The 15,144-nt window shown below is 36.5% G+C and overlaps 3 protein-coding genes across 4 annotated transcripts; all 3 read right to left on the reverse strand.

Annotated features, from left to right (window-relative positions):
• Window positions 1-1,307: 1,307 nt before the first annotated feature.
• Window positions 1,308-4,069, reverse strand: LOC120013736 (WRKY transcription factor 55-like). Of its 2 annotated transcripts, XM_038865656.1 has the most exons (3): window positions 3,577-4,069; window positions 2,668-2,799; window positions 1,308-1,954 (listed from the first exon to the last, which is right to left on the reverse strand). In XM_038865656.1, the coding sequence occupies exons 1-3, from the start codon at window positions 3,969-3,971 to the stop codon at window positions 1,516-1,518; spliced, it is 966 nt and encodes a 321-aa protein (XP_038721584.1). In that variant the 5' UTR covers window positions 3,972-4,069; the 3' UTR covers window positions 1,308-1,515. The 2 variants fall into 2 exon arrangements, with proteins under 2 accessions (XP_038721584.1, XP_038721585.1); XM_038865657.1 differs by lacking the exon at window positions 2,668-2,799.
• A 2,961-nt stretch (window positions 4,070-7,030) lies between these two features.
• On the reverse strand, window positions 7,031-11,065 carry LOC120011996. The gene is made up of 7 exons (XM_038863213.1): window positions 10,852-11,065; window positions 10,631-10,720; window positions 8,602-8,715; window positions 8,388-8,511; window positions 8,024-8,299; window positions 7,836-7,940; window positions 7,031-7,507 (listed from the first exon to the last, which is right to left on the reverse strand). The coding sequence occupies exons 1-7, from the start codon at window positions 10,905-10,907 to the stop codon at window positions 7,091-7,093; spliced, it is 1,182 nt and encodes a 393-aa protein (XP_038719141.1). The 5' UTR covers window positions 10,908-11,065; the 3' UTR covers window positions 7,031-7,090.
• A 223-nt stretch (window positions 11,066-11,288) lies between these two features.
• On the reverse strand, window positions 11,289-15,003 carry LOC120012633. The gene is made up of 4 exons (XM_038864068.1): window positions 12,686-15,003; window positions 12,284-12,598; window positions 12,098-12,197; window positions 11,289-12,008 (listed from the first exon to the last, which is right to left on the reverse strand). The coding sequence occupies exons 1-4, from the start codon at window positions 15,001-15,003 to the stop codon at window positions 11,289-11,291; spliced, it is 3,453 nt and encodes a 1,150-aa protein (XP_038719996.1).
• Window positions 15,004-15,144: the final 141 nt, after the last annotated feature.

Genomic DNA, 15,144 nt, shown 5'->3' on the forward strand with positions numbered 1-15,144 from the left:
TGCATATATATATGCATCATATGCTCTCTTCAAAACTTGGTGGAAGAGCCGACTCACTGTCTCTCCAGAGTGTTGAAAGCCCTCATGAGAATGTTGAAAGCGCTCATGTTGGTCCCCGTTAGACTGAGCATGCCCCAAGGAATACGAACATAATAGCAACCATTTCACACATTGTACGTTAGAATTGGTCAATGCATACTCAACCCTCCATACTCTGCATAAGCTTATAATCACAGTTACAGACATTGTTAAAGCTTAAGGACAACGTTTAGGATTACCTCTAATAAGCATGTCGACAACCCACTCAGTGCCTGTCAAATCACATGTCCTACATGGTTGTTTGCTTATAAATTTGTTTGTGAGCTGCTTGCCTCGTCCTTGGAAGTTGTGAAAGTGAGCAGTAAAGCGGTCTATTATTACAGTTATCATCACTACTGCTACTACCATCACTCTTATATCCACATTAAAATACAAGTCGCGAAATTTATCACAATTATAGAGTTGGATAAACTTCGATGTCCAAACATTACAAAAGAAAAAAAATCTAAATCAAACCAAATGTTAGACCCAGACCATTCCATATATATATATGCCCCATATCTCGACTGGAGCCACCACCCATATCCCACATGCACATACGCAAGTTGCTGGTAGCTCTTGATTGGGGTTCTGGATCCTGCGAATGGTCGTACGTGGATATGATCGTATTCTGACTCTGTCTAAATATATTTTTCCTTATTTCTATTTATTTTACATTAATTTTTTCTCATCACACATTTGTTCTGTGACGAAATTTCCTTAATTTACGACAAAAAATTCCATGACAAATTAGCTGTTTTCTAGTAGTGAGATCTACGCTTCCCGCCACACCCTCATCTTCTCCGTCAACAAATGGATATATGCTCTTTCATGTGCATCTTGACCATCTCAACCTAATAAATAGATTTACACTATAAACATAGATATATGCTCTTTCATGTGAACCTTGACCATCTCAGCGTAATAAATACGTGACATGCTTCCACCGAAAAGTAATTTCAAGCGGAAAAATCCCTAAACTATTGTTGTAAGAGTTCGTCCTTCTTCACTCTAGTAACACTTCGTTAAGTTAATTCACCCAGTATCATCAAACTTGACACTACACGGATTTGTGATCCCGTTTACTCGAGTAGGATCCTACAATTCTATCTTTTTTCCACAAAACATCAAAGCTATAAATAATGAGAAAATTTTCAATTCAATTTCATTCGATATTTATTAGTCCCATCTATGATTTTAAACAAACGAGGGGGAGGAGAATGATGATTAAACAAAGAGCACAAAGAATATTATTATTAATTGCCATGAAATTAAGAATGAAAAATACCAAGAATGTAAATTAAACATCTAACCATGAGTAATTAATTCAACCTATATATATCTAGTACCGATTGGGTTACTAGTTTTAATTCGAAACTGCTAATATGTTTTTTGTCCCAACTATTCTAAATGCTAAAACATTGGAATCCATTAATTTTAGTTATTCTTGCTGTCTTCTGGGTCCCACTTATCTTGAGGAGACGGGAAAAGAAATTCCATGCTATTGGTACTACTGCTTCCAGAATTAAACATTGCATCAGCCATTTCCGCCACAAGATAGGACGACGGACCAGCTGCTGCAATATCCGCACCACTACTTCCTCCTGCGGTGGCCGCCATGGTGCTGCCACTACTACTACCTCCGCCGCCCAAATTGAACTCCAGCCATGGAGGGGGACTGGGGAGCTGGTGTGTACCACTAGAAGTAGCGGCCATATGAGTTGGTGGAGCAATTGAAGGTGCGGTGGATGACATATGGCAGGTGTGGTTGCCCCGGTAGGTGACTTGAAAAGTGTAGGGGTCATGGTCGAGCCGCTGGACTTGCCTCTTCGCTGGGCATTGATACATCTTTTGATGGGTGCACCTATAGTAACCCCTGAAATACATACCAACTCATCGATCCATTTACCAAAATAGGAGGTTTTTTTTAAAAAAAAAAAATTCATAAAATTGTATTTGTATTTTGATGGATTTTACGAATTCAACCATATATTTTTTTGTCAAAAACAAAATTCAAATTCAATATAAAAACGATATGACAATTATGTACCATTGGATATAAACTCAAAACTTTCTATGTCTATTTTGATATGAATTTGTTTTTGTCTGGGATAAAGAAATAAAATTTTCATATGTTCATCTGGCATGCACGGACCTATGAATTTACCCAGTGTACACCCAAAAGATAATGACATACATAGCCATGTCTTATACTCTAATGTCATATGTAATACTAAGTAATTTGGGAGAATTAATTAATACTTAATTAGGATGGTTATGATTGATATAATGAGGCCTCATCTTGGGTGACATAGTCAGTCAATTATTCCTAGATTGGAGACTGTGTCAAGTATTTCTAGGTAGGTGGGAAGAGTCAAATGGAGTTGACTTGGTTGTACATTCATTTTCAATCAAAGGCCAACGCATGCAGATGCATATAACATATACTCATAGACATTATCAATGTTTGAAAATGTCAAAGGAGCTATATATATATACACACACTCCATATAATATGGTTTAATTTAATTTGTCCTTCTGGAAATTAAAATGCAATCAATTAACAAATTAATTAATTAATTAAATTACCTTGGAAACCTTGACCCCAAAATCTCTTTCTGGCCATACTTTCTCCAAGTGTATCCATCCTCTGGTGGAAGGTCTGTATTTCCTATCAATGGAGCTGCTACCCTCACTGTCTTCTTCTCCACATCATCCTTCCTACACACAAAAAAAAAAAAAATTATCAAATTAATCAAGAATAAAAATATTAATTTTATTCTCTGATGTAGCACACAAACTACTTAGTACGTAGTTAGTACCTATCTATTGATTTTTTTAACGTATCATAGCCTATAATTAAATAGGAAACTCCTATATAAAAAATACTGATACACTTTCCCATATATTTTTGATAAGTACTGATTATCTTTTCGGACTTAACCCGAGGTCGAGATTTCAAACCAACCAGTTAGGATATTTCTTTGTGGAATTCTAGTCCTCATGGGTTTCGACCCAGTCTTACTTGTCACCAACGTAGTGCCATTGTTATGACAACATGAGGTTTATGTCCACTCCCTAGTTTAAAGAACATGTTGGGTTGGGTAGTTCCTCGGTTACTCAAAAAAAATTGAAAAATCGAACCCGAGTCTCACAATTGGAATGCTTCATACCCTAATTAGTAATTAATAACCAGTTAGGTTATATAAATATATGTTTTTGTGTGTTTATGCGTGATTTGTCTTAATCCTTCCAAGAAGAAGCTGGGAAATGTTTAAATTAATACCCTTTGCTTCTGGGAAATTGTCCTTGAAATTCTTCTACGCATAATGCATTTTCTTACCAAATATGCTGCATATTGATGGCAATATGTCCCCACATATATAAAAGTAACCATATATAGTCAAACTAAATGATAAACCAATAAAGCACATAATACATAACAGTACTGTTCCATTGAAAGGTAAGTAACGTTGAACTTTCTTAGCCATTACATACCTTCTTCTTGGTCTCTGCTGTGAGGATGATGGCGAAGAACCAAACAATAACTGGCCTGAATCCAACTGCGTTGTCCCGGTGACCGGAACTTGAACTGATGTTGATGAACCTGACCCTGCTGCCATTGCCGACCTTAACCATTCGTGCAGGCTCGCGTCGTGACCGACTGAGAACAACTGAGGAGGAGGAGGAGAGTATGAAGAAGAAGGAAGAGGATTGCTAATTAGCCGTTCCTTGGCAGAAACAAACATCTTGATGATTTCGTCACAAGATTCTGAAAGCATTAGTATTGGTGGAGGCAATAATTGGTTATTGGAGACGTAGTGTTGAAGGTTCCTTTCTAGGTCTTGCGCTAGCTTGCATCCCTGAAAGATGAAAGAAATAGCTTCCTCCATCTTTATTATGTATGTAAATATAAATATATCAAGCTGATAATATATAGAGCAAATTAGAGAGATTCAACTCAAAATTCAAAGCAATTTTGTTTTTTGTACGTCTTGCACGTTAAGAAAAGGAATTAGGGAAGGGAAGGATCTGGGAAAATATATGTGTGTGTGTGTATATATATGTATATGTATATTCCAAGTTCTAAGACTAAGTCGTGGTCGTCTTATTGATTCAACTATATATATTCAGTTTTAAAGGAATAGATTTTTTGGGGGGGGTCTAGAGGAAGACCATGCCTCGTTGAAATTGATTTGTGGACCATTGAAGAGAAGTTTCTTGTGGACCTTGTGACTTTCTTCCCAACTTAGAATGCTTCTTCGTTCTTCAAATTTTCTTTTACTACTAATTATAGCTTAATTGATTTCAATTGAAAATTAAACAAGCGTTGTATGCTTAATTTTCTTTTTTAAAAAAATATCGTTAAGAAATATGTTTCTCATTTGAATCGAATATTGGACACATATGTCTAACCCAATCGATTGTCAATTAAACCAAACCTCGTTGGTCGTTGTCCGGTTAATTAATTTGACACTTAAATATATATTAGCATATATGGACCTTGGACCGTCACATTAAAAGGGCATTAACAGGTCAAGATTCTATAGATCGTGTGTGTGCCACTCCCAAAACCAACTTAATTTATTTCATTTTTTGTGCGGGTCTTCGGGTCTGTCGGATTTGGTCACCGAACCAAATATGTTCAATTTGGTTGGCTCTTCAATTGAAATTTTGGTCTCTTATTACTTTTTTTTGTCTGGGAAATGGGACTTAATAATCCTTAAACTACGCATGTCAAGTAAACATATGATAATATCTTTGTATAGATTCGGTATGCAACACATTGTTATTATTATTTTTTTTTTTTTTTTAATGAGAAAACCCATCTAAGACTAGGTCATGCTGGAGCTCGACCAGTTTACATGGTATGAGTTTGACAGTGTGTTGCAACTGTGTTCAGTTGCAACACATCTCACAGTACCACAATTTTTTGTGACACGTCAAACAGCTTTTGCGTTACAACTCACCTCACAGTACCACAGCTTTTTACCTCACAGCACCTCACCACACCTCACAACACTCCCAAACGATTACAATATATGTTGAATTGTCCTACATAATCAAATTAGGTTAATTATTTTATTTTAGATTAATGTACAATGTAAACGTTAAGTGATTTTATATTAATATTATTAATCATCTAATATAATCGTAATTTAGAAACGCCAAACGCACCTCACAACATCGCACCACAGTTTTAAAAATGATACGCCAAACAGTTTTTTGCATTCCAACTCACCTCACAGCACCACAGTTTTTTACCTCACAACACCTCACCACACCTCAAAGCAGTTGACAGCACTCCCAAACAGGCCCTAGTAAATCTCACACACGTACATGAGTCCCTCCATCCCACACATACCAAATAATTACATAATAATGATGGGTTAATACCACTTTTGCACACCGAAAGATAGTCAGTGTTTCAATTTGCACACCGTTGTTTAAAATGTTTCAATTTGATCACCTAATGATAAAATTATTTACTGGATAGATTTTTTCACTTTGGGACAGTCAAATTGCACATGTGGCAATCAATATTTGGACAATCAACATGCCACATGTGCAGTTTGACTGCCCCAAAGTGAGAAAATCTGTTTGAAAGACTAAGTTGAAACAATTTTATCATTAGGTAATCAAATTGAAACATTTTTAAACAACAGTGTGCAAATTGAAACACTGACTGTCTTTTGGTATGCAAAAATGATATTAACCCTAATAATGATACTTCCAACGAAACTTACCAAACATGAAAATTGAACCCATGATCCTTTGCCGAACCAAAAAATCCTTTGTTGAATCTAGGACCCTTGCTTTTAATAACTACCTTATAGTTTATGTAACACACTTAATTGCTTGGTAAAAGTAAACTACAAGAAAATTAAGTAAGACCGACCAAATTACAGTCTTGAATGAAGAAGACTTGAGGGAAGGAAATATAGCGGTCTTGGTGGGGAACCATAATTATGGCCTAATTGTAGTATTCTCATATGTTTACAAGACCAATTTCAATCTATTCAAAATTCCAAAGCATTATGCATGGAAAATCAACACCCGAGTCAACGGCACTGACCACTTCTAACTTCTCTACCCAACACAGCAAATTTAATTAGCCCACCTATCTCAAATCAAAAATGTTAGGGATCCCAGTAAATGAGACCACAATCATCCCGGTAGTGAATATTGTTCATTAATTAATGTAAGTGTAGGGACTCAAAAAACCTGTGATTGAACCAGATATTGACACATCCACTACTAGGATGATTGAGATCCTTATCACTTCTTATGATCTCTAATTAGTGTTAAAATTTGATTCTTGCATTACAAGATCTAGAATCACTACAAGAAAACAGCTTTTTTGCGACGGAAGTTTCCGTCGCAAAACATCAAAATTCCGTCGGTAATAATTTTTGCAACGGAATTTGCAACGGAAAAAATTCCGTTGCACAAACAATCGTCGCAAACATTAGCGACGAAAACGTGCGACGGATCATTTGAGACGGAAATTAGCGACGGACTAGCGACGGACATTTAGCGACGGAATTATTTTGCAACAAAATTAGCGATAAAAGCTTCCGTCGCTAACTGATGGATTAAAAACAAAATTTTAAGTATTTGCGACGGAAATTTCCGTTGCTAATTGGCCACGCATTTTGCGACTACAGATTCCGTTGCAAATATATTATTTTTAAAAATTTAAATTTTTGTGTAGCAAATTTGTCACGACTTTTGCGACGGGATTTCCGTGGCAAAATTTTTATTTTTTGAATTTTTATTTATTTAAATAAATATATTTTATTTATACAAAAATATTTTATTTATATTATTTTTCATTTTTCATTTTATGATTTATAATAATTATTTTTTAAATTTCAATATTATTATAATTCAACTATAATTATCAATTTAATGATTTCATTAAAAATATTTTATCAAAATGTGCAAGAAATAGCATATAATAAAAATTAATATTATACATAAGTGGTTCAATATTTTTATGAAATACACTTTAATCTTCATCAGAAAGGTGTCCATGTGAACCACGATCATCATCAGGGTTGTTTCTGGGGGATCGCATCTGCTTCTGAGAAAATAATTGCCGCACCATCCGCTCCTGATCCTGCATCCGCTGTCGTAAGTCACCGACCTCATCCAATAACTCAGAGTTCATCCGAGCCATGCGCTCGTTTAACTCTTGCTCCAACTCTGCCTGAGTATACAATCTGGAATGTCCACTGGAGCAAGATGAAGAACTAGGCAAAAAGCTTGCCTCAGATCCAAGCCCGTAGACGCGATTTTTCTTATTCTTCCCACCAGTCGCCGTAAGGAATAAAGGATCCTCGTCCAACGGCTCAAGAGGTGACTCACTAGTAGAGGAGGCTGATCGCTGTGTCAGAATATCCTCCTTCATCTTGTTAAATTTTTCCTGCAAAAGAAAATACTAATGCTCATGAATACTAGTAAGAATAAAAGAAGCAACAACACAATATATTGAAGGAAAAAAAGAGAAAATATATATCAACAAACTTTTCAACTAAGCTAAAATAAATATATCAACAAACTTTCTCTTGAATTCTTATCAATTTTTACCTACCACAACCAATATATTTCACAGTATATCTAACAGAGTAATCATATAAGAATATAGTTTCTTATATTTAACAGAGTAATAACTATTATGTCTTATATGCGTTATACAGTTTTTGATTGTTATCAACTTTTACCTTAATTCAAATACAAATTTAAATACTTACAATTGTAGTTGTTGCTCGTCCATCTACTAACTGTTGCGTACTCTTTTTTCGATGAGTGCGAACAAATACCTCTGCCTTGGTGGGATCCCGGCCAAGTTCCACCTTCTACAATTAAATTTGCAAAAGACATGATATTTAAAGTTTAAACAAGATAAAAATTGAAATTGTTAAATTTACTCAAAATTTACCATTCTCTTACGATACTCCGTGTGAGGGATAGAGCCACCAGTGTGAGAACAACTATCCTCAGATGCTCGATTTTTCTTCCCCTGTTCTCTTTTCTTCTTGTAGTCTGGTCCATCCCAAATACGTTGAAGTTCAGAAAGGACTGCAGTGGGGATCCAGACAGCTTTGGTGGGGTTTTCTCGTGCCCTATGCATCATGCCCCGAAATAATTCTCCACTCTTCTTATTCCACAGTTTCTTTATTGCAGCATCATGAGCAGGGTCCCATGTAAATTTACTCTGCAAGATAAGAAAAAGTTAACATTGTGAAGCATTGGTAAACAAATTCATTAAATGTGAACAATTTCAATTTATATTTTATACTTACCTTGAACTCCTTAAAGTAACCTTCTTTTTCCTCGGGAGTAAAATCACTCCATTGTGTCACGGCTCGTTCATACTTGGTCTTTATGATCTCGCTTATCTTCCGAGTAACATCAAAAGGATCAAAACTATGAATTAACAGATGAGAACATATTAGTGACATAAATGCTTTTGTAAAAAATGTATATTGAAATAAGATTAATGAAAAATGTACTTACAGAGCAGCCGAAGTAGGCCGTATCAATATAAGGCTATTTTGAGGAGGCACTACCCCAATATTCTGGGAAGAAGAGCCACTGGCACCCTCTGTGTCCAATGGTGGGCCCTGCGTGCTGGGTGCATGTGGGATATCATGTGGGATATGAGGGATAGGTGGAGGTGAAACCCCTGTCAACATATCAGCCGTGAAGTGACTAGGAGATGATAAAGTAGGATGATATTGACTGGTTGGTTCAATAGAATTCACAGAGGAGGGCGAGGAGGCTATGACACTAGGGTGCGAATATGCCACATTCCCTATGATGGGTCTGTCACGGCGAGAGACACGACCTCGACCGGATGTAGTACGACCACGGTCGGTTGACTGATCACTAGCCATCTCCTAGTAATGAAAGCTAAACAATAGTTTAGTTATGCAAATTACACTATATCTTAAAGGCATATAGTATTCACAACAATATATTCATGAAAAAGTAGCATAGTCATATATTCACAAAAGGTGATTTCAGGAAGTATATATATACATATATATATATATAGTTCTTTCATATATAATCAGTACATATAGTTCAGATGAAGAAACAATACTTTTGATAAGTATAAAATCAATTTTGCAAATACTGTACCAACACGCAGACCTTTTTCCTAACTAAGAATGATAAGCAAAACTGCCTCCATATATCAGACCAGCTTGATAATCATCAGTTGGTTTTAATTTTAGAAGAACAAGCATAAGAGTATAATACAAACTTAAGGATGGACAACAAGTTGCCTTGGAAGTTTTTTATGAATAAATTATGATAATTTTTCAAGCCAAAAGATTCTGAGAAGTAGAAGAATGCTAAGAAAACAAGTCCCAGTAATGTCTCAGCGCTTTCCCAAGAAAAATTCACATGAGAAGAAAAAGAAAAACAAATACCTTTGTTTTGCTTTGATGAATTTCAAATCAAGAAAAATGAACCAGTAATCCTGAAATCAATGCAAAAAAACAACAGCTGAAACACATTAACAGTCATAATGAAGGAGAGTTCAACAATAACATAATTAGGAAGCTCAGCCAAGTGTATTTTTGGTAGAGAATTAAAGTAAAAAATTCATTCTTTTAACTTAGGGAATTATTCGTATCTATTACAGCAAGCATATCTATATCTGAATTTCTTGACCTTGAACAAGCTACCTCAGCATGCTGTAACACAAAAACTAATGACCACCTTTTTAGATTGCTGATTTGAAGTCACTAAAAAATTATTTTCATCATATAGGAAGACAGATCGATTTATTATTTTACTTGGACTCTAACAATGATATACTAGCATCATCCCAAGGTCACTCTCTCACCTCAAACTTGAGGTTAAGGTCCATCACCTAAAATTTTCTAGTCATAAAATATCAGAAAATACATGCCAAGAAGAATGCCACAGTAACATAAACAAATTTGTATACCCTTTTTAAACTGAAAGGGAAATTATTTGATCAAAGCCTTGGCAGGTCTTCTCAACCAAATTCGGGAAGAAAGGGCACTCTAAAGCATTGCCAAACAATCAAAAGACCCAACTCAAAATATCATTTCCAAGCAGTCCCCACAATTGTCTGGTCTGCAAACTCTTCTTCCATTCAAGATTTAACTTGGCTTTTCCAGATATCATTTCAACTTTCAATTCACAAAAAAGGTCAACTAGCCAAAACCTCATGGAGACACAGAATGACTATGAAGTGAGCACATCATTAAACAACAAAAGCAATTAAACAAAATCACACTACACCCAAATGTAAAACAAAAGCTCTTATGTCTCAGCAGATACTCAGATTCAAAGTTTCCAAACTCATATTCAAAGTTTCCAAAAGAAATTAACTTAAAAGAATTCATTATGGTCATTAGTTTTTGTGTTACAACATGATTTGCCCTCCAAATCAGCAATCTGAAATTAAGCTTCTTAGCTTTCTTTAGATATCATTCAGATGGTAGAAAGACATCAAACGAAAAAATCTAAACAAGATTTAAGCTACAGGGTTTTCAAATGGACAAACCTCACCAAAGATAGTTGTTCACCAATCCGAACTTTTTTCAAGCATTTGGAAGTGCGAATCTTGAAACTTGGAAAACTAAATTGAGGCCACCTGGTGAATATTTAAAAGAAGTTATGATGCAAGCTCTTGACAAATTACAATGGACGTTTGCGTTTGGAATCAAAGTGGACATGATGAGAGCGTTTGGCAAAGATATGAGTGTGAGAGACGAGTGCACATACCAGAGACGATAGCATACAAGAGACGATAACATATACCAGTGGTTCCAGATTTGCATGTGAGAGACGAGTGCGAGATCGAGAGGCGAGCTCGGGAGACGAGAGCGAGAGATGAGTGCGAGAGTGAGAGCGAGAGTGTCTTCAATGCAATAGATGGAATGAATAAGGGTTTCACAATTTGGGTTTTGAAAATTTGGGTACTGAAAATTTGTGCGGGTAAAATTTGGGTATTTGTGGGTATTTGTGCGGGTAAAATTTGGGTATTGATATATATTAAATAATTATAATATATTTTTATGCATATATAGTAAATGATATTCTTTATATGTATATATAATATATCTTATATATGCAATCATTCATTTAAACCATCTTAAAATTGACACAGAATTCATACAATTAATAAAAGTCTAATATTCATCAAATAAATAAACACATTGTTAATCATCTTCCAGTTCTTCCTCTGTCTCAGAATCATCAAATTCCAATTCTTCTTCTTCTTCATCATCATCAATCTCTTCCTCAATCATTTGCATTGGAGAATCAGAATCCACTTCATCAGGTTCAACTTCATTGTCGACGAGAGACTCTATTTGATCAGTATCTCCTCTAACTTGAGAAACTGTGACTTCATCGTCTTGAAAGGCGTCATCCATTTGCTTCAATTGTGCAGTAATTGTGTGCCTCGCTTTCGTCTTAATCACGACCCACCAATCTTGTCGATCACGTATCCCTTCTGGATAAGGAGCAAAGTATACTTGCTCCGCTTGTTGTGCAATTATAAATGGATCAAACTTTTTGTACCTCCCTCTACGTTTCACATCGACAATCCCATACTGCTTATGGATTCGAGTTCCTCGATTAGGAGTTGGGTCAAACCACTCACAATTAAAAATAACAATTTTTTTTTTCGGTAGTCCTAGGAAATCCAATTGAACAATCTCTTTCAGGATTCCGTAGTAGTCATATTCTGACTGTCCATAATCGGTTCCTCGTATGCATACACCGCTGTTGGTAGTTGACTTGCCTTCACTTCTGGCATCAGTTTCAAATTTGTATCCATTGACATAATACGTATTCCATATCTGAACCCTCCTCAATGGCCCTTTAGACACGTCTCGTATGAGTTCATCGGTAATCATGTTTTGTGGGTCATAAACCTGAAACATAAAAGGGATAAGTTAATTTATAATATTTTAGTCTAGCGAAATAAAATAGTGTCTTGTAACGACAAATGATAGATACTTACATACTGTCTGAACCATGATGCGAAACCTTTCTCAATTTCATAGTCAACTTTGTCGTCTGATAATGTAGGTGTTGATGCTCGCACGAAACCTGTAAACAGGCTGCAAAACATATATAAAATTCACATCAATCGTTCGATTAAATTAACATCACTTTATAATTCCAATATAATTTAGTAGTAGCTTACTTTATAAAAGGCTGGACAATATCACAATTCAGAAACACGTATAATGTTGCTGCATCATATTCTTTATCAGTGAGGTAACGCCTACCAGCCTCACCAGCAAGACGACCAGGTTGATTGAAGATCGAAATGGTAGGGAATTCCGGGTTGAAAGTACCACCGTCATCATTTCGAGGCACTCTGGTTCGTCGAGAGCTCACATGTGGTTCAAAATAATACGAAGCAAATGTTGATGTCTCTTCGACAATATATGCTTCACAAATAGATCCTTCTACACGAGATTTATTTTTAACCTTCTTCTTTAAGAAGTGAAGGAACCTATAACAAAAGTCAATCGAACACAATATTAATTCAATTGACATATACATAATAATATGACAAATCATATAATATAAGTAAAAATACCTTTCAAAAGGATACATCCATCTGTATTGTACAGGCCCACCCATCCTTGCTTCGAATGGTAGATGTATCAGGAGATGTTCCATAGAATCAAAGAAAGATGGGGGAAATATACGCTCCAATTTAGAAAGGATCACAGGAATATTCGCCTCCATGATGATCAATTGATCATCGCGCAATGTAGTTGAACATATATCTCTACAAAAGTTACTCAACTCAGTAATGGCAGCCCATATGGGCTCCGGCAATGCCCTAAATGCAATTGGAAGAAGTCGCTCCATGAAAACATGACAGTCATGACTTTTCATCCCGAACAGCTTTCCTTCTCTCATGTCTACGCATCTGCCGAGGTTGGAGGCATAGCCGTCTGGCAACTTCAAACTGGAGACCCAATGACAAACAGCCCTTTTCTGCTCCATGTTGAGACAAAATTGTGCTTTCGGTTTGAGAGATTTACCGTTGTCATTCTCCACCAACTCTAAAACTCTGCGTTTACAGTAAAGGGGAAGGTCCAATCGCGACTTAGCATTATCCTTTGTTTTCCCCTTAATGTCCATACACGTATTGAAAACGTTATCAAAGACGTTCTTCTCAATATGCATGACATCCAGGTTATGTCGTATTTGATTATTATGCCAGTAAGGCAAATCCCAGAAGATGCTCTTCTTGGTCCAATTATGTTCTTGGCCATATCCGGGCAATGATAATATACCTGTATCAGTGATCTTTGGAAAGTTCCAAACTCGTGCCAATACTTCTTCCCCAGACAAACGTGGAGGAGGTTCTGATCTCTCAATTCGATTTTTGAAAAATGCATCCTTGTTCCGCCTAAAAGGATGTGTCGTATCCAAAAATTGTCTGTGACAATCAAACCACGAATTTTTTCTACCATTTTTCAAGGTAAACGCCTTTGAACGCTCCATGCAGTAAGGACATGCTAATTTACCCTGAGTCATCCATCCAGACAGCATACCATAGGCAGGAAAGTCATTGATAGTCCACATCAATGCAGCTCTCATAACAAAATTTTCTTTCATGTGCACATCGTAGGTTATCACACCTTCACACCATAACTGATTGAGCTCATCTATTAGAGGTTGTAGATAAACATCGATTTTGCTCTTCGGATTTTGAGGACCCGGAATGATTATTGTTAGGAACATAAACTCCCTTTTCATGCACATCCCAGGTGGTAAATTATAAGGAGTCAAAATGACAGGCCAACATGAGTATTTCTTACCAGATTGTCCAAAAGGAGTGAATCCATCCGCACACAAACCTAATCTTATATTTCGCGGGTCTGAAGCAAAATCTTGATATATTCTGTCAAAGTGTTTCCATGCTTCTCCATCTGATGGATGACACATGTTGTTGGATTCGCTTCGATGCTCATAATGCCATCTCATCTCCTTTGCTGTAACTGTTGAACTATAAAGTCTCTGAAGTCTGGGAATCAGAGGCAGGTACCACATACGTTTAGCTGGAATATCCTTGTAATTTCGTCGTCCAATTCTCCGAGGTTTATAACGGTCTGCCTCGCAAAATTTGCACTGCCTCTCATTTGCGTCATCCTTATAGTATATCATACAACCATTCGTACAACAATCGATTCGTTGATACCCAAGTCCGAGTTTAGACACCGACTTCTTGGTTTGATAGAAGTCTGCAGGCATCCTATTATCTTCTGGCATAGTCTCTTTCATTAGATGAACAACGTCATCGAAACAACCTTGGGGCATATTGTAGTCGGCTTTAATACTTAATAACCTCATCGCAGCTGACAACTCTGAGTGTGACTCGCATCCGTCCCATAGTGGAGCTTGTGCAGTAGACAACATATCAAAGAAAGCTTGTGCATCGGGATTAGGAGGTTCCGGCACAACATATTGGTTGTTATCTTCCCCTTGTAAGAACTCATTCCCAACCGAAGGTCCAGCAGCGTCCATCACCATCTGCTCGTATGGATTGAAATTATCCCGATTATTGTCTTGCCAATAATAATTTACAGCATCTGCTTCCACATCGACAGTCTCCATAGTGGGAATTTCAGGCATTTCTTCACCATGAGCTGTCCAGTAATAATATCCAGGCTGAAAACCTTTTCTGTATAAGTGCACCCTTATATCATCCAACCCCTGAAATCTTGTGCATTTACACCTCACGCATGGACACCTTATAGTTCCTGTGTCCACAAATCGTGGATTATTTCCACACGCATAAGAAATGAACTCTTCAACACCACTAAAAAACTCATCACTAGGTCCCATTCGATTAGGACCGACCCTGTTGTACATCCATTTACGAGACTCAGGAACCTCCATTATCAAAGGAAAAAGATGAAGCAAGGACGATGAAGGGGAAGAACAGAATGAACAAAGAGAGAAATGAGCAAAAAAGAGGCAGCAACGATATACTAAAATAATTTTATGACATATTAGCGACGGAATTTGCAACGGAATCAT

This window comes from Tripterygium wilfordii, chromosome 13, assembly GCF_013401445.1.
Source record: "Tripterygium wilfordii isolate XIE 37 chromosome 13, ASM1340144v1, whole genome shotgun sequence".
Classification (NCBI taxonomy): domain Eukaryota; kingdom Viridiplantae; phylum Streptophyta; class Magnoliopsida; order Celastrales; family Celastraceae; genus Tripterygium; species Tripterygium wilfordii.